The sequence below is a fragment of the Lutra lutra genome, chromosome X, assembly GCF_902655055.1.
Source record: "Lutra lutra chromosome X, mLutLut1.2, whole genome shotgun sequence".
Taxonomy (NCBI): domain Eukaryota; kingdom Metazoa; phylum Chordata; class Mammalia; order Carnivora; family Mustelidae; genus Lutra; species Lutra lutra.
In genome coordinates this window covers 40,290,042-40,314,614 of record NC_062296.1, presented here as the reverse complement: position 1 = coordinate 40,314,614, position 24,573 = coordinate 40,290,042, and the positions used below count along the sequence as shown (strand labels likewise).

Sequence of the window (24,573 nt, the reverse complement as noted above, 5' to 3'; positions counted from 1 at the left end):
ACTAGTTTTCTATTAGTTATATTAAGTTGTCAAAAATTCAGCAACTTTAAACAATACCCATTTATTAGCTCACCGTTTGGTAGGTCAGAAGTCTGGTTGGGTTCACCTGAGTTTTTTGCTTAAGGTCTCAGAAGGCCAAAGTCAAGTGTCAGCCTTGCTTGCCTCTTGGAAGCTCCAAGGGAAGAATCCTTCTGTGCTCATTCAGGGTGTTGGAAAGATCCAGCTTTTGTTGGCTGGAGGGTTGAAATGCCCACTGCCTTGCTGGCTGTTGGCCAGGAGCCAATCTCTGTGTCTTCAGGTTCTTGCTTTCCTTTTTAAGGGCCCCAATCCATCTTCATAAGCCAGCAGTCCTGCATTGTGTGTTTCTCACACTTCAACTTTCTCTGACTTCCCTTTCTTCTGCAGCTAGAGAAAGCTCTCTGCTTTCCAGTACTCATGTGCTTGGGTTAGACCCTATTGAATAATCTCCCTATTTTATGGTCAACTGTGCCATATAACAACATTATCACAGAAGTGGTATTTCATCATATTCACAAGATCTAAGGATGAGGACAGGGCATCTTTGGTGTGTCATTGTAGGATTTCTTTTTTTTTTTAAGAGTTTTAAAAATATTACTTGAGAGAGAGAGAGAGAATAAGGTGGTGGGTCAGAGAATACCAGTGGGGAAAGGCAGAGGGAGAAGTAGGCTCCCTGCGAGCAGGGAGTCTGACGCAGGGCTTGATGTGGGGCTTGATCAGAGGACCTTGGGATCGTGACTTGAGCCGAAGGCAGACACTTAACCGACTAGCCACCCAGGCACCCCATCTCACTGTAGGATTTCTGTCTGCTACAAGAGTGTTTAGGGGGTGGGGGGACTTACTATTTCACCAGGAATGTCAGGCCCCAGAGAGCTACCCCATGCCTTCAGGCAAAGCAAAGTCTAGGAACATATTTCAGTTCAGGAGATGGATGTAGGGAGAAGATGACAGGCATACCTGGGCAATTATTATCTCTTAACAATTTATAATCTAGTGAAGTTGATGGGTCCCAGAAACTGAGCTACAATGACTGGAGGTGAGCATGGAAGGAGGGAGAAATGTGTCAGGAGGACTCTTAGAATTCTGGGACTTAAGATTCCCCTATCCCTAAGTCTCCTAAAAAGAATGTGGAAAGATACCTCCCCCCTCCCAGCCTCCTTAAATGGAGGCATTACTTACCCCTCTGGAATTGCATGGTGAGACCTATATGGCAGGGACATATTGCTGTCCAGGCCCACCCATGTCTGAGTCACACTGAATTACTTAGCGGTATGGTGGGTACACAACTGCAGGCTTGCTCAGGAGTGGTTTGGGACAGAGCCAGGAGCAAAGCAAAGAGCAGCAGGAAAATGGGGTGTGTGGCATTTAACTTTGTCTTGCAGGAGGGTAGAAGAAGTGTCAGGCTTCCATGGATTGGTGGGCTCCATAGTTTGGTGGAGTCTGGGGATCCTTGTTCCAATGGCTCTAACTGTGGCAGTCTGGGCTGTATTATTCTCAAAGGTTTTGCAAAATGCCCAAACTCATCGGTAAATAGGTAATTATTAATAAGGAACTGTGGCCTGGCCTGTGTAGGCATGCTCAGGTAAACCATCCCCTCTCTGTTTTACCCTCTAGAGATCTTTCATCCAGCCTTCTACTCATGTGCAGACTGGTGTTGGGGTTGGTGTACTTGGGGTTCTAACAGCATTTTAAACAGACTTTCACCTGATGCTACCTTTAAGTCTTACCTTCAACCTCCCACCACTCCTAGAAGGAGCCCTTGCCTCCCATTCCTTGTTATGAGGGGCTGACAAACCTCTATCCCATTAACAAATCTCCTTTGTTCCTTCTCTCAATGCCTCCCTCACCCAGACATCATCTTTCATCCCTTTACCTTCTTCACTCCATTCCCTCTAGTCTTCCAGGGTGTTATCGATTGAGATGGATCTTATCCAAGTGTGTATTGGACACATGCAGGCTGGAAGCCTTGCACCACTGTGTGATGCCAAATACTACCTGTGTAAACAGCTGTGAACAACAGGCTGTTGACATAAGGTATCTTTCTTTGACCAGGGAATTCAGGGAAGGTGGAGAGGGTGGTGTCACAGGTGGTGAGAGAAAAAGCACTCATTACCTCAGCATCAAGAATAGTACCTTTCTTTGCAATTTTCCTTTCTAAAATTTGCTTTTTCTTTTTGTCTGGGCTACTAGGAAGCTAACTAAGCAGCTAATGAAAGATTAACCAAACCTTTAAGAAGCATTTATTGTGCACCAACACTCTACCAGATGCTTTCGATCTGAGTTACTTCAAATGTGTCTCCTGACAACATCAGGAGAGATAGCTTTCTCTCCCCCCGCTCCTACTCTGGTCACCCCAACCCTGCCTAGATCCCAAACATCAGCACCTCTAATACCAGCCGCTGCCTGTGCCTGGTGCCTATGGCTATTTTATGATGAAAAAGAAGGAAACCCTCATTCTTTTCTGATGTACCATAATAATAAGATAGTAACTTGGATAAAAATATTAGTTATATGTGATAATTATTCCCATGAATACCCAAGCAGTGGTTAAGAAAATGGAACCTGGAATCAAACTGGTTGTGGAACATCAGGCAAGACATTTAACCTCTCTGAATCTCAGTTTGCTCAAATGTAAATTGGGGATATCTTTAATACCTATCTGCTCACATGGTTGTTGTGGAGATTGAATCAATGCATGTAAAACACTTAAGCAGTACCTGATACACAGTAAGGAGTTAAGAAACTTTCCTATTATTAATATTATCATCATTAGTATGGTGTGCCAAGTTTTGACTCATTTAAATCTGATAAAAACATTGTGAGGTGTGAATTTCTCCCTAGTTTACAAGAAACCATTATTCCTAGTAGCACTAATTACAACTATAGTACTAACATAAATGCAAATTACAATATCAGTGATGACTCATAATTATGTCCATTTTACAGATGCATGCCAAGATTCTCAGGAGTGGTAATAATTAGATTATAATATCAATGTAATGTAAATTATCAATATTCCAAATTCATCTCCATTTCAGAGGCGGTATCAGATAACATCATTATTCTTGTATTGATATCCATTATTAAGGTAGATGCTAAAATAACATTAGCAATAATAATAAGAACATTAATCATGCAATATCATTATGCCATTTCCAAGAGGGGAAGATTGTTATACCAGCATTACCAGGAATGGTAGTTACAGTAGTTTTTAAAAAAATATATAATAATGCAATTAACTGCATTAATGCTTTACCTCAGTTATCCTGATTCTGTTGAGATGAAAAGGTTAACATCAGGGTTTCTTAGTAGTATAGAATTATTTTAGTATTAATTTTTTAAATTTAGTATTAATTATTTTTATTAGTAAATTATTAAACTGTGCTATACTTACTTTAACATTTATAATAAATAATACAATTATGGTATACATAATAGTTAATAGAATTGTGGTATTCATTATGATAATGATTAATGACATAATAACTTAATTATGACCTTAATTATAATAATGGATACTATAAAGGTGAATAAATAATATAGTTAATAATAATGTAAGCACAAATAATAATGGATGGACAGTCATTATCCCCAATGAATAAATGGTAAAGCATAGCATGGGTCTTCCTGGAGGTGCTTCCAGTGTAACTAATATTATAACATTGTAATATTAATTTAAATACGGTCAATATTAATTATGCTCCTTTTATCACGGAGACAGTCAATACCCGGGCACAGTGATATATATTTAGTTCTTTAAAGTTAACCTAACTGCGCAAAGTAATATTACGGAATGTCCTATAACCATACCCAATTCCGAGAGAGGAGAAGGCGAGGCCAGCATCCGGGGTAGTGAAACTATGATTATGGCGCTAACACTACGCAGATGCAGACTATACCCAGGAAGTGCTCTGAGTCGGGCCATTTCCCTGACAGGGAGGGCTGGAGCCAGCTCTGCAGTGGATGGCGCCCCCTTGAGCAACGTCTTGGGCTCTTTGGTGCTACAGGTACTTAAGCCGCGCCGCATCCCCCTCCTTCCTACCCCCTCTCCAGCCCAGTCCCTCGCTTCCTGGCTGGCCTGCGGCCCCAGAGCCCACTGCGCTTCTCTCCACGCTCTCCCCAGAACACGCTACCTTCTAGCAGTCGCTGAGGAGAGGCGCTTCACTGCGCCTGTGTTGTGGACATTTCTTCCTCGAGGCCAAGTGAGCCGAACCGCACTCAGGTGCGCCAGGGCTGCGGTTGCCCCCAGTCCTGAAGAGGAGTCGGGATGGGGAGGAGACCGGGCGGAGCTGCCATTGGGGGAGCGGAGGGGAGAAACTGCTTCCCCCTTCCTTTCTCGCCCTTCCTAGACACCGATCTGAATGAGGCTGGCATTCACGGTGCGGACCCTGCACACGTTGCGAGCGGATGGGAATCAGATGCGCTTTGGGTATGGGGTAAGGAAGGGAAGTGTTCAGGTCTGGGAGATGGTTCTGGAGATGATGTGAATGGGCGGAGGTTATCAAGCAACTCATCCCTTTGGCCAGTCCAGGAACCAGCAATTGCCCCACCCCCAACTTATTTGAACCGGTAAGTGGAGGATGTTGGTAGCCAGGGAGCTAAGGGTATATCTGAGGGAACGGTGTACTAGGCATAGGGCACAGCCATTGCAAAGGCCTGGAAGCTAGAAGCAGCAGCTCTGCTGGTTTTATAAATTATCAGAAGGGCCCTAGCACAGACCAATTTGTGTTAACAAATAATAAAAATATCTACCAGCTAACATGGAAGTCTCAACTCTACTCTTCCTTTTTAGGATAGTTACAACTTTGATAAATGTTTGTTTAAATATGTGATATTTTATATAAAGTATATATTAGGATGAATCATTCAGTTTTCAATATTTAACTTTTTTGGTTTATAAAAACAGCAATTTCATATGATTCAAACAATTACCATCAATATACATTTAGTTATAACAATTAATTTTATTCTATAAGTTATATTATGATTACATAAATATAAGGAAAATATGTTATGTGTAAATTTAAACTTCAAGTATTATATGCAGTCTGTACATAAATATGTCATTTATAAAATATGTCAATTAAAAATGTAAATATTCAATCTTTAATAATATTGTAGCATTACACCTATATACGTATGCACCTATTATTCTATCATATATAATTAATATGAAAATATATATCATGTCAAAATATTTCGTAATGACCCTTCACAGTCCTGAAATGAAATTTATCAGTAATATGACTTATCTCTGCTCCAAATTTGAAAAAAAAAAAATCAATGACCTAACTAAAAAAAGATACTTTTTGTTGAAATAATGTGCACTGTTATATGTAAACACTTGGGAAGTATGGTAGAAGAATTAGTAAACTAGATATATAGTTAATAGGAATACTAGCAGTAGTCAAAGTAGTAATAGAAAATACTTGCTGAGTATTGTCTGTGTGCCAGGCACTGTTCTAAGCACTTGAAGTAAGCACTTGAAGTGCACTGATGTATTTAATCCTTATAGCCCCTGACAGTCAGAGGCAGCAGAGGGTTTCCATTATTTAGTTAGCTCAGCATGAGGAGGGGTTTGTGGTAGCCCAATGATGTGCTAAGCTTGCAAATGGAGGAGGAAATAAGTTAGCTAAAGAAGATGAGTAAGTCCTAATTGGCACTTAACTTTGGAGTCTGTGTATCCTAGTTGACACAGAATTTGATTTGCAGTAGGGGCAGCCAAGGGTAGAATTGAAGATGTGGGCTCTGCTTGTAACTTTTAGGACCTCGCTATTTAATGAGCAGCAATTGTGTCTCTGCCCATAACAGAGCTCTCTCCATGACAGAGCATCTATCTTCGACAACTTCGACAGTATCAGAGGTCTCATCCTGAAATTTGTGTGGCAGTGCATGGCATGGAAACAACTAACTTTGGGTGGAAAATGCTTGTAGATTCTGAGGGTTGCCTGCACTAAGGCTCCATGTGTGAGAGGGGCAGTGTGTGCTTCTACAGGGTATGTGCACACCTCTATGCATACTCTATGAGACCTCAGCTGACTGGAACCCACATCACAAGAGCCCTCAGTTCACTGGCTTTTATTCCCACCTATACTCCCCATTGTAAAGCAAGCTTTTAGTCACCACAGTAATTTTTCTTCAGGGTACCTATTAATGTGTGCAAGAATCTAAATGTTGGAGGGAATAGTGTTTATATCCAGACAGGGGTTTGAGGTAAGGATGGGACTGTGTATGATGGTTAAAGGGGACATTAGCTATATCTGCAATGCTTTAATTTTTTAATAAGACAAAGCTACTGAAAGCAAATTGGAAAAAAAAGTTAACATTATTAAATTTGGATGGTAAAATCATAGGATTTGTAATTTTTTTTTTTTGGTTCTCTGTAATTTTGAAATTAAGAAAAAAAAAAAAAAAGAAAAAGAAGGTTGCCAGGGGAGATTTTCCAATTTAGCACATATTCAGATTGTCTTCTTGACCAAAGTCTTCATCAACCATCATAGAATCTGTTTTATTGGTGCTGGGTTAAGCTTGTCTAGTGTAATGCCTCCATTTCTTCTCAGAGTAGAAACTGACTTTCTCAGATGTCATGTATCTTTTTAAAGAGGCAGAGGTAGAATGAGAGCCCAGGGGTTCTGATCTCTAGCTAACTCTACTCTTTTCATGCTGTTATGGCCTTTTCTTACACTGTCTTGGCATTGGGGTCTAGGGTGATGACACAGAGGGCCTGACAAAACCTCAGTCAATCCAGAAAGATTTTAGTCTCATCATGATTCTTTACTTACTAACGTAGAAAAGTGGATTTGGACGTTTTAGAGAAGACTTTCAACAATCTAAAGGTTAACCTCCAGCTAATGTGAAAATTAATTAACCAAAGCAGCTTATTCTATTTGCACTTAATTGTGCAAGTTGTCATGGAATGAGAATATATAAAACTACATTCAGTAAGACCTACTAAGTGTCTGGTCCAGGAGGTACTCGAGGAGCAATGATATGAAAGCGGAAAAAAAAAAAAAAAAACCATGAGGGGTCTCTGACCTTGGCTTATGTGTCAATCAATATTGCAGGAAAACTGGGATGCCACTTCCACCTTGATACCTAGGTAAGCTAAGCTCAGGGCATGACTAAAATTTGGTTGGGGAGGTGTGGAAGGTGGAAGAAATGGCGTGAGGGTGTAGACAGGGAAGAGCTCTGTGGGTAAGGAACCACAGCATAACTGTTTCCTGACAAGGAGGGCTAGGGTAGGACTGGGAGGAAGAAGGTCAGCCTGTCAAGAGTAAGGCATTTTGATAGGTAGGGCCTAATTTGGAAGAGCTTGGGTGGTAGAGTTGGTGAGTTTAGCTGACTTGCCGGGGGATTATGGGTTCTGGAGCAGGAATGTGGCATAGTTTATTTAGTTATTCTGTTTCTAGTGATACAGGCTAATGGAAAGGTGGCAGGCATTTGTTCTTGTGAACACATTTTGTACATTGGGGTCTATCTCTTGACATTCCTATCAGAGTTTGGATACATCACTGTTTTCTGTGGTGGGAAGCACCAGGAGGAATCTTTTTTTTTTTCCCTAAGATTTTACTCAAAAACTAATGATATACTGAATGGAGACTAACATAATAAAAAAAAGATTTTATTTATTTTAGAGAGGGCAAGAACAGAGTGAGAGAAAGAGAGAGAGAGAGAGAGCGAGCGCACACACAAGCTGGGGGAAGGGGCAGAGGGAGAGGGAGAAGCAGACTCTTCACTGAGTAGGAAGCCTGATATGGGACTCAATCCCAGGACCCTGGGATCATGACCTGAGCAGAAGACAGATGCTTAACCGACAGAGCCACCCAGGTGTCCCCAGCAGGAGGAATCTTAAGGTCTTTGATAAATTCACACAACTTTCGATTATTAGTAAATTTGTTTGGGGAAAGAAAAACCCACATGATTTCATGCCATAAAGATTAATGAGTGCCTACTATGTACAATTCTTCAGACCTTTTCCCAGAAATACAAAGTAAATGAGACTCCCGCCTAACTGGGGAGATGTGTAGACAAGCATGTGGTGAGAGCACTACAGGGGAAAGAATTCACATGGGGCAATGAATAGTTTCATACAAGTGGTGTTTGAAGCTGGATCTTGGAGGATTAGTAGGATCTCAGTAGATAGCACAGAGACAAAGGGTATTCTAGAGGAAGAAACCTGAAAGGCAAAGGCAGAGGAAAGTGAATGGCAGGGAAGGTGAGTACTGACTGAAGTGCAGGATATGTGCAGAACTGTGGGGAGGGGTAGAAACAACAGGCAGTCTAGAGTGAGCTGGGGAGCTAGGCTTAGGGATGTGAATCCTGGGAGCCATTGTAGGTTTTGAGCAGTGAAAGGACATGGATATATTTCAGAAAGATCACTTAGTAGCACTTTAAAGAACAGATTGGAATGTGAAAGTCAGAAAATCATTTAGAAGGGAATTACAATAGTCCAAACAAGATAGGAGAAGGACCTGGACTTTCACATCTGTGAGGATGGAGAGGAGGGGAAGAATTTAAGTAACTTTTCAGAAATGACAAACTTTAATGTCTTTTTGGGAGGAGCAGGGGGAGGTCAGTGGGAAGGAAAAGGCAAGATTCAGGGATGACTTCGAACGATTTTGATTTGGATGACTGCAGACATAGGAGGCGGGCAGATTTGGCGTGGAAGATAAATTCACTGCCAAGCATCCTGGATTTGAGGGGGCAGCAGAAAGCCTGCTAGTGGGGTTGGCGGACAGTGCAGATATACTGTCTCCCACAGGCTCATTTGCTGCCGCAGCCTTCAAATTAACATCAGTGCATCTGAGAAGGGCTCCTGACTAGTGACTAATTCCCAAGGAAGCTCTCATCAGGCCTCAGGTAATCAGGAGTTGAGGAGTTGGTTGTAATGTTTCATGTGGCTTCACCTCCAGAACATACTTGAGGCTCATTTGTCTGGTAAAGATCTAAGGAATGATCTTGACAAAGCATAGCACAGATCCTGTAATGAAAGGGAAATGAAGATGGTTGCCAGCCCATTATTAAGCATAATAACTAGGTTGAAATGAGATGAAAGACTTCATTTAGGCAGAACTTTCCCATTGACAAATGGTAGGGGGTAAACTTGAAAGGAAAGCATATAATCCAATTCATAAAAAGCGTAGAAATACTTTTTAAAACCCGAAGCAATAATCACTCATTGTATTTATAGAGCTGGGGTGGCAGATATTTTCTCTATTGATGGATACTGATGCACAGATGAAATTTTTAAAACATTTTTTTTCTACTGACAGAATTTTATTTAAAAAATAACAAAACAACTCTGTCCATATTTCCAGGCTGGAAGTAAGGAGCCATGGGTCCAGCAGTAAGGGCACAGGCCATTAACTTCTCAGAGAGTTTGACTTCTTATGTCTGAGGTTGCCTAACTGAGGCAGATAGTGTTCACCATGATGGGTATAAATGAAAAGAAACTTGTTATTAGTTCTGTGTTTGGGGGAGAACTGAGAAAGAAACAGAAAGCATTTAACTCCCATATTAAAATATCAAGAGTAAGAATAACATTGTGTTCAATAATTATAATACATAAGTACAAATGTTAAGATAAACACACAATTCTATTCCTAGGTTATGATTTTAGGAATTGGGTGATCATTCCTAGATATTTAATTTTAAATATGTCAATATGGGTCAGATAAAATTGATCCAAGTCTTAGATCTGCTCTTCAGAAGTTAAATCAAGTACACAAATTATTTAGAATTCATTACTCTGTAAGTACTGTGTGTAATTCATAGATAAATAATAGGCAAACATTATTTGATGGCTATTATTGCCACAATGGTTATTATTTGGGGATAGATTATCATTCAGCTGGAAAGGTCTGCTCTACTGGACAGATCAATGTTCTTTGGAATACAAACGACAATTTGGATAGCATTAAGCAAACCTTAGTATTTTAATAGCTCTTGAGCGAGGATGAGGAGTATAGGAGGCAATGTATAGAACACACAACAATGAAGAATGTAAGTTCTTCACCTATGCTGGGATCCACACTCTAGTACCACAACTTGGGTAACCTTAAGCAAGTTATTTAAACTCTGAGGGTTTTTTTTTTTCCCCTCAGTAAAATGGGAATAAGAGTCCCTACCTCCCAGAGTTAACAGGATAATAAAATGAGAAAAAAATATGCAAAGCATCTATCATGGCACCCAGCTATTCTGTACCAAAGAGAGGCTCAATGAATGCCAGTAGCTGCTGTTACGCCTTTCTGTTTTGGGTCATCTACCTGCTGTGTGTGTAACCTGATTACCCAGTTTGAGCAAGAACTCAGCCGCATGCTCAACTTTTGGCTCCTTCTGTCACACACAGTGGTGCATTCCCTAGTTGTGCTGTGATCCCTCCCCAGCAACCAGTGGTTGGCAGATAGCAATATTTTTAGTTTTAGAGGTTAGGTGGGGAATCTGAGTGCTACGCAAAAAACTTGGACAGCTCCCCCTCTAGTGGTGATTTGATGAATTGCCCCTAATAATTGTCCTGTTGATCACAAATATGAAAGGGATATAGTTGACATAGTTAAAAGAAAACAGCTCGTTAACAAATGAATTTATTAATCACAGACACATAGTAAACTAATACTAGATGTATATCCGAGGCAGAGAACTTAAGTTTTAATGAATATCATCAAGATATCTGGAGCTTGCTTATTTTCCGCTGTGCTAATTAGCCATTTTACCTAAACAGAGTCCTAATTTGGGGTAGAAATCCTGAATTGGCAATTCTAAACACAGCTATATATCCTACCCCCCAATAAAAATTGTAATGTATATAGCCACTAAAGTGTAATTTTACTGTACACAATATTTTTTTCTAAAATAATATTATAATTATTATTTATGTTAAACTCTTATCCTCTTTTTATGGATTTATGAACTTTTCTCAGAGCTTTGTTTTCACAGCAGGTAGGTGTAGCAGGTTTTCCTCTCCTGGTTGTTTTGAGGAGAAAGCCAAGGCTTGTCTATAAAGAGGCTAAATAGATTTTCTTTTGTCACCCAGGGCACGTCCCATGGGATTGTATTTTAGTTTACCCCTAGGAATCTCCTCTTGGCAAAATAAATTGCGTGGATACTGGTATGTCCCCTTATGTGCTCATACAGTTCTTTTGTTGTTGTTGTTGTTTCTATTTGAATCTTTATGTCAGACTCCCCAAGAACATACCTATTTGGCAGATAGGAATGAAAATAATTAAAACGGAGATTTTTTAAAGATTTATTTTTATTTGAGAGAGAGAGAGAGAGCACACATACATGCACGAGCGTGGGGCAGAGAGGCAGAGAAGCAGACTCCTCACTGAGCTGGGAGGCGGACATGGGGTTCCATTCCAGGATATTGAGATCATGACGTGAGCAGAAGCCAGGAGCCAGAAGTTTAACCCACTGAGCCACCCAGGTGCCCAGAGACCTGGGTTTTAAAGAAGGGGCTTTTTTGCTCTGTTATAATTGTTTTGGATAGCTCAGATATTAAAGCATTTCTGCCAACAAGGCTAAACTGAGAGTAATAACTTCGTGAGCTTTACAGAAATGTAAATCAAGGGAGTAGAGATGAGAATCTAAAAAAATACAGTTTTTTTAATACTTGAATTGCCATTCATAAGACTTAGGAGTGAACACAGAATGGATAATTTAGAAATAGGAGGTATTTTCTAATGGAATGACAGGTATATTTATAACCATATTGAGTTTTTGTGAAGCAGAGAACAGGCAGCATTCACTTACAATTTGATGAGATTGTGCTGTAGCAAGCTTCAATCCAATAGAATTTCACTCTTTTGGGGGGAAAAGTGGTTTTCTTCTTGTAGTGCCTCTATTTACACTTCTGGCTGGTCAGTGAAACCCAGTTCTCAAATCACCTGCGGGAGAAGCTGGTCTGTCCAGAAACCACTTTTCTTAGGAGCTCTTTGGGGGCCAACTTAAGCAGATGTGACTGGAGTTGTAAACAGAATGGGGCTGGATCACTCTGGATTACAGGCCTGTGCTGATGAGATGAAGCTTCGCAGGCTGGCTTCCTCTGTAGGTTATTCAATTACACTATGTCACCAACCTGGCCATAGTCTGCACCTTTGTCAGCTGCACCACAGATCTCTATTTGCCAATTATTTATAGAGTGTCAACATGTGAGGGGCCCTGAAAGTGTTGCATATTATTGCCAACTCCTTTTCATGATAGAAATGTGACTTGCACTGGTGACTTCTGGTGGCACCACCTTTGATTCCTACAATAATCTTGGCTAATTGAATTGTATGTGACCTTTCTCCTCTTCCTTTTTGTGGCTCTCTTATACCTTTCAGTGCTTCTCTCTTAACCTCACTATTTCAGTCCCTTCATGCTGCCTAGCTACCTGACTTTCCAGGTCTCTTACAGCAGTATATCCTTCTTAGTTTCTTCACTACTCTCAAATCTAAAAGAAATGAATTTACTATATCATGGTATATCCCCTCTTGCCCCACTCTTGGTTTGTTTACCTAGGAATAGAAACCCAAGAGAAACAAGTCATATTATCATGTTGGAATATAGTAGTGGTCCAACACTACAATGCCTCAACTCATGGGAATGGATTTCTACTGATGGAAGTTGGGTGTGGGAAAATATTTGGTGGCAGATGGGCTTTCACAGACCCTTGGTATCATATCCTTTGTTTACTTTTGGGGAAGATTCCCTCAGGTTTCTTGAAATACCTTATATTGTAACCTTGTGAATACTAATGGAAAAGAATAAAGAGGATACCATTTGGAAATTGTTTTCTCCATTATTTAGGAGATCTATTAGGCAGATCTATTTTCTGCCTGGTGACTACCTTGTAACTAAATACTTCCACTCTGCTAGCTAAACAAGAGAACAGAGGAAAAGGAACCATGAATCTATTAAATCAAATATATTTTGCTCAAATAGTACTTAAAAGAAAATGAATTCTTGGTATATTCTCAAGGTCTGTATAATAAAGCTAATTGTAAAGGCAATTAAATGTCTTCAGCTGTCATTGAGTATGATTGTTGTGTCTCAGGAGGAGATATTTTATTATCTTCAATACCAACCACGTCCTGTCACTAATGGGCCAAACCAGCCCATTAACATTGTAAAAGCGAGATTATACAAAAGATTGTTTGAAGGAGGCAACTAAAGGGATTTAGGAAACAAGTGGAAAAAACATTCCCAAAACTTTTTTTTTCCCTATTAAGTAGGTAATTATAGAGGTTGAAGCTACATTGCTAAGCCAAATTTGCTAATTCAGAAACACTTGCTGTGCATTTTAGGGTTTGGGGAAAAACCGGACTATTAAGGAGTCTTTTTAAATTATCCCCAGGTTTTTGTTGTTGATGTATGGGAACAGTGTCACAGACTCTCCATAAAAGGGAATAATACAAAATTCATTTAAAGATGATAAAATAAAAAATATTAAAATTCCATTTGATCCAGAGATGGATAGCCCTAATTTTACCATGACCCAGAAAGTTTAACTAAAGCAGATCTCCCCCCTCTATTACTGACAGTTAGGAGAGTAACACACGACAGATAAATGACTGATTCCAGGGAGTGACTGCAAAAGCCCCCCAAGAGATAATTAGTCATAAGTACCGGTTTGGTCTAATCCAATCGTTCCTTCTTGGTTTCAACAGTGCACATTGGTCATCAAAATCCATAGTGGTGAATCTGGTGCCTTATGAATCTTCAGAGAGAGTTCAAATACCCTTCACTATAAATTTAAAATGAGTTATTTATTTGATTATTAATTTATTTCCAATCAATATTTCACATACAAAAGAGGACTTGAGGCAGCTTATTATAAAAGCCCATATGTAGCAGGGCAATAAAAAATGAAGTCAGAAAGAGAGATCAGAAACCACGGAGTTCAAAAACTTTCTTGGGCTATAGACCCCTTTGAAGATCTGTTAAAGAGCTGTGGAACATCTCCCCAAAAAAGTATAACTATGCAAATAGTCATAACAACCTTGAAGTCTACACAGTCACCCTCACCCTGGGTATCCTTGTACCCCAGGTCAAGGACCCTTGTATAGAGAAAGCAAAATCTTGAGGTAAGATAGTTATGGCATTTGGGGTTGCCTGGGTGGCAGTCAGTTAAGCGTCCCACTCTTGGTTCTGGCTGAGGTCGTGATCTCAGGGTCATGAGATCAGCCTGGAGTCTGGCTCCGCACTCAGCATGCAATCTGCTTAAGAGTCTCTTCCTCTCCCTTCCTCTTTGCCTGCCCCTCCCCCCACCTGCACATACGCTCTCTCTCTCTCTGTCTCTAAAATATTTACCCAAAAAAAAGGTAGTTATTGCATTTGGGTATTACATTTAGCCCTGAGCTTCCTATGAACTGAGGTTAAAAGATAAACGCACTGGGGTACAGAGTTCTCAACATGTAAAAAAGGAAGCAGATGGGGCGCCTGGGTGACTCAGTGGGTTGAGCCGCTGCCTTCGGCTCAGGTCATGATCTCGGAGTCCTGGGATCGAGCCCCGCATCGGGCTCTCTGCTCAGCGGGGAGCCTGCTTCCTCCTCTCTCTGCCTGCCTCTCTGCCTGCTTGTAATCTCTCTGTCAAATAAATAAATAAAATCTTAAAAAAAAAAAAAGGAAGCAGATGAGTTTACAAAATTATAAGTGAAACATATAATTTTAAAATGGCAGTGTTTATACAGCTTATGAAAGGATTATTTTATAAAGAGTAATCAAGTAATATAAAGGGTTGCAGCATAATTTGATGAAATTCTTTGAAATTAAGAAATTGGAGGTAGACAATCTTTGCTAATTGTGCTGATTAGTGTATTAAAATTAGCCAGTGTCTCATTTCCAACCATTCTGGAAAAGAGGGAATTTACTGTATATGTTTTTTTAAATGGTAGATTTACCCACCTAATATTATTTGATTAAAGCTGGTGTTAATATAATATATTCTCATGAGTAAACACAGTTGAATGGCAAGGGAGTCCTTGGGGTATAGAAAGAAATCGAACTGTGATTAAATATCTGCTATTAATAGGTTATACCATGGAAAACTGACATGTAGATAATGACAAATAATCTTTAGGTGCCTACTCTAGGTGCCTACTGCTTCCAACTTTTCTCAAAGACAAATAACACGGTTGTCCCTGTCACAATTATAGGCAGGGGCAGTATAGGGCAGGGGTTAAGAACACAGTCTGTAGATTCAGAGACCGGTTTTCTACCACTTATTAGCAGTGTGACCCTGGGCAAAGTCTCTGAACTTCTCTGAGTCTCAGTTTTCTTGTCTGTAGTATAAGAATCATAAGTGAGGGGCATCTGGGTGGCTCAGTGGGTTAAGCCTCTGCCTTCAGCTCAGGTCATGATCTCAGGGTCCTGGGATCGAGCCCCACATAGGGCTCTCTGCTCAGCGGGGAGCCTTCTTTCCCCTCTCTCTCCACTTGCCTCTCTGCCTACTTGTGATCTCTCTCTCTCTGTGTCAAATGAATTAATAATAAAAAAAGAATCATAAGTGACTCTCAGGGCTGCTCCTAGACTGTACAAGGGTCCCCTGGAAGTATTTCTTTTGTGGGGTTCCTGTTGAAATAATCTGAGTCATCTAAAATCTACATGTCAGTGTCATCCTCACAGTCCAATCTCACACACTCCTGTGAAGCAAATGCCGTATGATTGGCAGGAGTAATACTTTTGCCAGGCTGCTCTGCTGGAATTGGAACCTAGTGGTAGAGCCCCGGGACAAGCACATAAGCACCAGTGCTGGAGCTCCTTGGAGGATCCGGTCAATTCCACGCAGATGGTTATTGTAGAGAACTGGAAATTCCCTGGAGGCACACAGCTAGAATATTAAGGATCCTGCCTGGGAGGTCTAAGGAGAATGCTGGTCCATCTCAAAGAGTCACTGGGAAGATTTTTAAAAGAGGTAGAGGTAATCTATGTAAAGCACTTGCCCTGCAAATTCTGTGAATCCTGGCTCACAGTAGGTCCTCAGTACATGTTGGCAATGATTGCTGCTCTTATCATTAATAGTGTTCACTGCATTTAATGCCCAATCTGGTTTTCTTTCAGTGGATGGTTGCATTGACTGGTCAGTGGATCTCAAGACATACATGGCTTTGGCAGGAGAACCAGTACGAGTGAAATGCGCCCTTTTCTACAGTTATATTCGTACCAACTATAGCATGGCCCAGAGCACTGGGCTCAGGCTTATGTGGTACAAAAACAAAGGTGATTTGGAAGAGCCCATCATCTTTTCGGAGGTGAGGATGAGCAAAGAAGAAGATTCAATATGGTTTCACTCAGCTGAGGCACAAGACAGTGGATTCTACACTTGTGTTTTAAGGTAAGTGCCAAATTAAAGTGAATGCCAGATGAAAATATTGCTGAATACCATAGCAGGTAGTCTTTCGATTGGGCCTGGAGTATGTGGAAGTGTTGTTCCTGTTATACAGTGAATATATTCTTGAAAGGTTGCAGTGCATGTAGAGCTTCAGTAAGTTCAGTTCTAATTATTTATTGGAACTGGACAGCAAATTCTTAACAAATTTTCATAAAATGGGACTTTCATTTACTATGTATGCTCACATAATTTAGAAAAGTTTATAATTCATTTCTTCCTCAACTCCATCCCTATCTTAGGGTCTTATATTAATGATTTTTTTTTTCATAAAGCCTGTTGGCTCAACGGTCTTAATATCTGCCCATGAAAATGGCCTAAAGTATCACTTAGGTCAAGGTCTCTTTTTGTTGATAGAAATAGCTTCGGATGCTACTGGGAGATCTCTTAGCAAATGAGCTACCATTAAAATTTTTCACATAATTTGCAGTGTGAGCTTGAGTCTACTGTATCTAAATATTCAGCATGCAACCTTGTAAACGCATGGTCATCCTCAGTTCCTAGGTGCTTTACAGGGAAGATATCACAGATACAATTCATTCTTGCAAGAAATTTACTGTGAAAAGCAATAAGTTTTATACGTAGGGATTCCATAATATGTCCTTCCTTCCCCTTCTGCCCTGGTGCTACGATCTAGGATCTAGAATCTCAGATAGAGACTGCATTATGTATTGAAGTAGATAGCTGAGATGACCTTTAAACCACTTTTCAATTCTGCCATTTTGGGAGTCTCTGATCTTGCTCACCAGGGACCTACACTCTATTATTTGATTTTAACTTCTTGGAAATGCAGACCCTTCCTATTTTTGTCTTGTGTGGACTTTGATGCCAAAGCTATGTCACCTTTTCATCAAAAGCACTTTGAAACCCCTGGTGAGGCCTCATTGTTCAAAAGGCCAGGAGAACAAGGTGGTGTATAAATAATCTTCTTGATACTCTAGGCATCACTTTTGTATTTGTATGTTTTGAGTGGGAAGTGTTGGGGAAGCAAGTGGTGAGTTTAGTTTCTGTTTGTGGTGGGCAAAAACTCCAGGATATTGGCATAAATTCTCATCACATCCTTAGTGATAATCAGTATTTTCACCTAGTTGGGTATCTCTTGGCAAATTGATAAAAGGATGGTAATTCAGCTTCAGTGACTGACATTATGTTCTTTAGGGTGCAGTTACTCTTTTCCTACTCACCTCTTCTCTACTCCCACCCTCATTAAATCCTCAGTCTAAAGTAGATCTCTTCTCCTCCTTCTGATTCATTTTTTTTCGTTTTCACAGATTTAAAATTTTATTTGCAAGGCATCAGTTCACTATATAGATGTTCTATACTGATAATGAATTATCAAATTAATTATTGCTTATTTTCCCTGCCCTGCTTATATCTCCAGACTTGCTACTCCTCTCCTCTTTTCTCTCCTCTAACCCCATTCTCCTACTCTGAGCAATTTGTAATCCAGCATGTATCCTTGAATACCTTCTCTCTATTCTTTTTTTTCTCATTATTTTATAAAATAAGAGTTACACATTTCTCTACATTTTCTTTTCTTAGTAAAAATACATAGTAGGAATTTTTCAAAGTTAACTGGTAGAGAGTTAACTCATCCTTTTAAGTATATAATATTCTGTGTTGCTTTATAGTCTATGATACCACAATTTAGTCAATAATTTTCCTATTTATTTGCATGTATTTTGTTTCTAGTTTTTTGTCCCTATAAAATATGTTTTAATAAAAGACCCCTCCATTTACCTTTATTTTTAAAATTAATTTAATTTAATTTAATTTTTTTCAGTGTTGCAAAATTCACTGTTTATGTACCACACTGAGTGCTCCTTGTCTTTAAATAAACTTACAAGTTTTAGAAAAGGTTTAGATTTACAGAATTATTGCAAAGATAGTACAGTAGGTTCCTGTATGCCCTGCACCCATTTCCCTATTATCAACATCTTACATGATTATGGATCATTTGTTACAATTAATGAACCAATAGCGGTACATTATTATTAACGGAAGTCCATACTTATTCAGAGTTCCTCAGATTTTCCTTAATGTCTTTTTGCTATTCTAGGATCCCATTTGAGATAATGTATTACATTTAGTAGTTAGGTCTCCTTAAGTTCCTTTTGGCTATTGGAGTTTTTCAGACTTTCCTTATTTCTTATGACCTTGACAGTTTGAATAGTACTGTTCAGATATTTTGCATAATGTCCCTCAGTTGCAATTTATCTGATATGTATTCAATAGTTAGACAGGGGTTATGTGTTTTTTTGGGGGGAAAACCACATATGTAAAATATTCTCCTTATATCATATCAAGGATAGAGAGTTTCAGTTTGCCTTATCACTTTTGATACTGATATTGATCACCTGGATTGAGGTTGTATTTGTCTTTCTCAACAGTGAAGTTACTTTTTTCCTCTTTTTTTTTCATACTCTCCTCTTTGGGAGGAAGTAGTTATTCACAGCCCATAATTAAGGAGTGGGGAGTTATGATCCACCTCATCAAGAGCAGAGTACCACATAAAATTGTTTATAATTCTTCTGCATAGGATATTTGTCTCTTTACTCCTATTTATTTAATCAGTATGAACTCATGGATATTTATATTGTACATTAGGTAATCACCCAATGCTACTTTATTTTCTAGCTCAAATTCTTCTACCTCTGTCCATCAGAGTTCTTTCAGTTGGCATATCTGTCCCTTTGACATAACTTTATCTTTGTGTGTGTGTATTTTGAGCATTTCTTTATATTTCAGCACTGTAAGATGCTCCAGGCTTATCTTATATATTTCCTGCCCCAGTCCTATTCCTGCCCCAGCCATTTCTCCAAGGAGCCCTCATTCCTTTTAATGGAGAATGGCATTAGAAACCAAGATTTCCATGCTAAATATACTCATTGCTACTGGGGTGTGATTGCTTCTAGGCCGTCTCAGTTGACAGCCTATTTGCTTTTAAACAAAGCCTTGTAGTATTTCGTGCACAAGTGTGATTTCCCAGTGCCCCTGAAATCCTTTCCTGTAAGGTGGCCCTCTCTTTTAGGTACAAATCAGACTAAATTTATATCTATTGTAGATATCATCTAAGTCTGTGGTTCTCAACTCATATGTAGATCAGTGGAAGAGAAAAGGATGATATCACACTGAGCAGAGGCTTAGATTCATGCAGTTGATCTTTTATTCATGCAACAGATCTTAGGGAGTGATTGGGACTGACGGGATAGGTGAAAGTTTTGAATATCATACCTCATATGTGTCTTGGTAAGGAAAAAAAGAAGTTTGGGAACCACTGTTCTAAAGGAAGAAACAGTTTTTTGTCAACTCAGAGAAATCTATTTCAGAATGATACAAGTGATGTAACTGGCATTTGGCTGTGTATAATATATGTTTTTCAGATCTAGTACTAGCCACTGACTCCAAATATGTGCCAAGTGAGAAATTCAGTCCATATAGGAGATTTTATGCCATTGTCAAGAGAGTGACATTTATAGTGAAAAAAGACTCTGAATTTGACATTGTCTGTATCCACCTAAAATCCCCAATTTGATATCACTTTAAGGTAATTATGGGTGATGTTTTCTATGCATTATTGACCTCATTAAAAATTAGTCTGTTGAGGGGCGCCTGGGTGGCTCAGTCAGTCATTGGGTGTCTACCTTTAGCTTAGGTCATGGTCCCAGGGTCCTGGGATTGGGTCCTGGGATTGAGCCCTTCATCGGGCTCCCTGCTCAGTGGGAAGCCTCCTTCTCCCTCTCCTACTTGCCCTGTTTGTGTTCCCTCTCTTGCTGCCTCTCTCTGTCAAATAAATAAATAAAAATAAAATCTTAAAAAAATAGTCTGTTGATTACAGTGTGTTTAAAAATGCAGATATGAAATATTTAGTTTAATATTATTCATCCATTTGAATCATAACAAGAAAAATTTACTGTTTGTGATCTTTCTGTAGCCAATCACTCATTTTTGTGTTATTTCTTTGGCCACCCTCAAAAGTGATTAGTTGGGGACGCCAGGGTGGCTCAGTGGGTTAAGCCGCTGCCTTCGGCTCAGGTCATGATCCCAGCGTCCTGGGATCGAGTCCCACATCGGGCTCCTCGTTCTGTGGGGAGCCTGCTTCTCCCTCTGCCTCTGCCTGCCACTCTGTCTGCCTGTGCTCGCTCTCTCTTTCTCTCTGACAAATAAATAAATAAAATCTTAAAAAAAAAGTGATTAGTTGAATTTCTCAGCATGTCAGTTAAGGGTTATGGTAATAGAGAAATGATGGAGAAGTGAGTCGTATTTTCAGAGGTAGTGTCAGTCCAAGAATTACTGTCTCCCCTGCTTCCCACCTGAATCTTTTCAGTGGAGGCACTCAGTAGGATAAAAATGATGAGCGTAATCTTATTTAACAAAATCCCACATATCACTTTGCCAACAATTTGTAATGAGGGGTGACTTAAGCTGCGTATGAAGACAGATACATTTATATAATCCTGAATTTAATTAATAGATAATGAAAAGAATGATTAAGTATTATCAAACATCTATAGAAACCTGAGTGTTTGGGTATCACAATGGCCAAGTAAAGCAAACCAGTTATAGGTTAAAAAACCATTATGACCATTTACCTCTTCAACAAAGCAAACAGAACAAGGAACTCCCTTCTTAAAAGGGAACATAGTCCAACTATTTTTGGTCTTTAGTAATCATTGAAATAAATGAAGTTCTCAAAATATGAATGTCTCACAGACTCTTTCTAAAGTGTTCCTTAGTGCATTTATCCAACCCGGAGGCTGGATACATTTGCAAGACATTTGCCTTGCTAGTCATCATATTTTAGTGATTATTACTCCAACAAAACAACATCCTCAGAAAAGTTGAGGTCATAGAGGTATTTCAAACAAGAAATGTAGCAGATTGCTAATTATTGAATCTGTATAATGAGTATATAATGGTTCATTATATTGTTATTTTTATTCTTGAGTATATTTGAAATGTTCCACAATGGAAAAGAAAATAAATAAATATAAGTGCACAGTAATTTCGCCTGATTTTAATGGCCTTTAAGTTATCCTGACATATAAGTGCCTGTGTAGTATATAATAAACACGTTTTATATGCTAGTTAACAAATGTTCATTGAGCAGGTACAGTAGGATTTGCTTTATGCCATATTGCAAGGAAACCTGTGTCTTTAGAAAAGAAATGTCTAAGACAAATTTTCAGGAGAGAAGACAATTTCTAATAGAATAATGAGAATCTGAATCTTATAGAATTAATTGAACTCAGAAAAGATCAAGATTGTATAGTAGGGTCTTGAGAAAGCAGCGATGTCTTCTCTGGTCTGCATAGACTAAAGTGTGATGCAATTAGTCATGTTTTCCACCTGGTTTTGGATATAAGTGGGAGTCCTGGTTTAACTTATTTTTTGTAGCAAGTATGCATAAAGTAACACATATATAATATGAAAAGACTAATATTTCACTGCTCCAAAACTTGATTATCTGCTTATTCATAAAATTACAGGTAATGTAAATAGCAAAGTAGTAGTGATTATAATTTACTTTCATTTCATTAAAAGTTAATTAGATATTTTGTAATATTTAGAAATAGAACCATACTGTTTTATGTTAGCTATGTAATAGTTAGAAATATAAGCCACTTTATTGTACAATACCTGTGTAATTTGAACTCTATTTAGTTTGTTTATTGGAGAGGACCAGGTATTTATAGTATGGTCAGCAGATTTTGTGCTTTGTAAGAACTAATGGGTTATACTTGATAATTATAAAATAAGAATTGATTTCAAATAATCATTGATGAGCTGGTGAAAACTGGTATTTATATATATATATATATATATATATATATATATATATATATATACACATATATATAAAATCCCTTGTATCATTATACAAATTTCAGTGACTTTCTGTTTTATGATTATTTTACTCACATCAAGGGTTTTTTTTTTTTTTTTTTTTTTTATTTGACAGAGAGAGATCACAAGTAGACAGAGAGGCAGGCAGAGAGAGAGAGGGAAGCAGGCTCCCTGAGGAGCAGAGAGCCCGATGCGGGACTCGATCCCAGGACCCTGAGATCATGACCTGAGCCGAAGGCAGCGGCTTAACCCACTGAGCCACCCAGGCGCCCCTCACATCAAGGTTTTAATCTGTGGCAGTAGTTGCAAATTCAAAATCTCTTCAGGGGCCAAAAAGTAGGTAATGTAATGATTGTGGCAGGCCATTTGAAACATTTTAGGGCATTGAAGGGCTACATCAGTCTCCTCAGTAATCTCATTTCCATGTTTCTCATTTTGCCACTACTGCTAGCTTACAGTTTCTATACCCCAATTCCAATAATCTATTGACTCCCAAAGTTGCAGCTCAGTGATCCTACAATTTTTTCACTGTCCTTTGATCTCTTCCCATATAGCATAGTTTTTTTTTTTAAAAAGACTTTGAGACAGAGAGAGAAAGAGAGAAAGACACAACCTGAGGGAGCTATAGGCAGGAGGAGAAGCAGCTTCCCCGCTGAGCAGGGAGTCTGATGCGGGACTTGATCCCAGGACCCTGGGATCATGACCTGAACCCAAAGCAAATACTTAACTGACTGAACCACCCAGGTGTCCCTCACCTAGCATAGTTTAAGTTTCATGATCAGTCTTTATAATCACTCCCATATATATCCTCTTGATTTCCTTGACCCTTTCTCCATCTTACTTGTGAAAACCATGGTACTGTTTAAACCAACTCTCCATCTGTGCTTGCACCTGCATCCCTGCAGCTTAACTTGACTGAAGGGAAATATATAATAACTTTGACTACTCTCACTTTGAGTTCTTTATCATAAACCTCAAACAGACCCTTAATTTTGCCAAATAGCTTTACTATTATTCTTATTCTTTTCAGTCTCTCATCCTCCTAGAAGACTATTTTACATTGCTTTCCTCAAACATCAAACATCTCCTCCCTTTGCTTCCTATTTTACTGAAAGAATTGAAGAAATTAAGAGAGAACTTCCACTATATTCACCTACCGACTGGCATCTGTACCTGCATACTCTGCCTTCAAGTCTGCTATCGTTGCTGCTATGCACTTCGCTTGTACACTAGATTCTGTCCTCATTTGCCTACTCAAGGAAATTACCTGAACATTTCTCCCATCTCTCTCCTATGTCATGGAATTTTCTATTTCTACTGGATCATTTCCATCAGCATACAGATAGGTCAATATTTATGCTACCTAAAGAAGTCTCCTGGGTGGCTCAGTCAGTTAAGCATCTGGCTTCAGCTCAGGTCATGATCCCAGTGTACTGCTATCTAGCCCCATGTCAGGCTATCTGCTTAGTGGGGAGTCTGCTTCTCCCTCTCCCACTGTGCTCTTTCCCTCTGCGTTCTTTCTCTGACTTTCTCTCAAATAAATAAAATCTTTAAACAAGAAAGTCTTCTCAGCTCCACTTTCTCTGCCAGACACTGCCCATTTCCTTCCTTCCATTTATAGCAAAACTACTTAAAAACAAAACAAAACTGCTGTCTTCATACTCTTGAGTTTCTCTCCATTAATTGTCTATTAAACCCAACCCAACTGGAATTTTACTTACACTATGGCACCAAAATTGCTCATATCAAAGTTTCCAAAGTGTCAATGTTGCTAAATCCAATGGTCAGGTCAATTGTCACTCCTTCTTTTATGTAACCAGTGCACTTGGCACAGCTACTCACTCCCTTCTTTTTGTTATATGTTCTTTACATGACTTCCAGAGAATTACACTATCCTGGCTTTCCTTCTACTCTATCAGTTACCCTTTCTTAAATTCCTTTGCAGGAGGGGGACCTGAGGCTTGGTCCTTAGTTTTGTTTTGTTTTTTTTTTTCCCCCCATCTCTACCCATACTCCCTCCATGATTTGTTTATATGGTCTTACAGTTTTACATACTATCTGTACACTGATAACTCCATCGTGTATCCCTTCCAGTGCAGATCTGTCTCCTAAAATACAGAATCTTTTATTCAATAGGCTTTTCAGCATCTCTTCTTGGTGTTAAAACAAATATGTTCCAAATTGATCTTCCTCCTATCTTACCACAGGCTCCTAGGGGGAAAAAATAAGGCAAAAGCTAGTGTGTATTAGGGAATATAATCCCAAGGACACAAGAGTGAAGGAAAAGGTAAGTGAGGCAGGGGAAGAGTAGGTTTCAAGATTGTTGACCTACGAGGAGA

General features: G+C 39.2%; 1 protein-coding gene across 3 annotated transcripts in view; it reads left to right on the top strand.

Annotated features, from left to right (window-relative positions):
- Positions 1-24,573, top strand: part of IL1RAPL2 (interleukin 1 receptor accessory protein like 2) — a 1,206,855-nt gene that overhangs the window by 535,654 nt on the left and 646,628 nt on the right. Inside the window, exons 1-2 of one of the 3 annotated variants that reach the window (XM_047716406.1) lie at positions 3,958-4,025; positions 16,060-16,333. In XM_047716406.1, the coding sequence (XP_047572362.1) occupies positions 16,101-16,333 (233 nt within the window). In that variant the 5' untranslated portion in view covers positions 3,958-4,025; positions 16,060-16,100. Of the gene's footprint in view, positions 1-3,957; positions 4,026-4,361; positions 4,398-16,059; positions 16,334-24,573 lie in introns of those variants that run through there. The other 2 variants (XM_047716404.1, XM_047716403.1) reach the window with 2 other exon arrangements.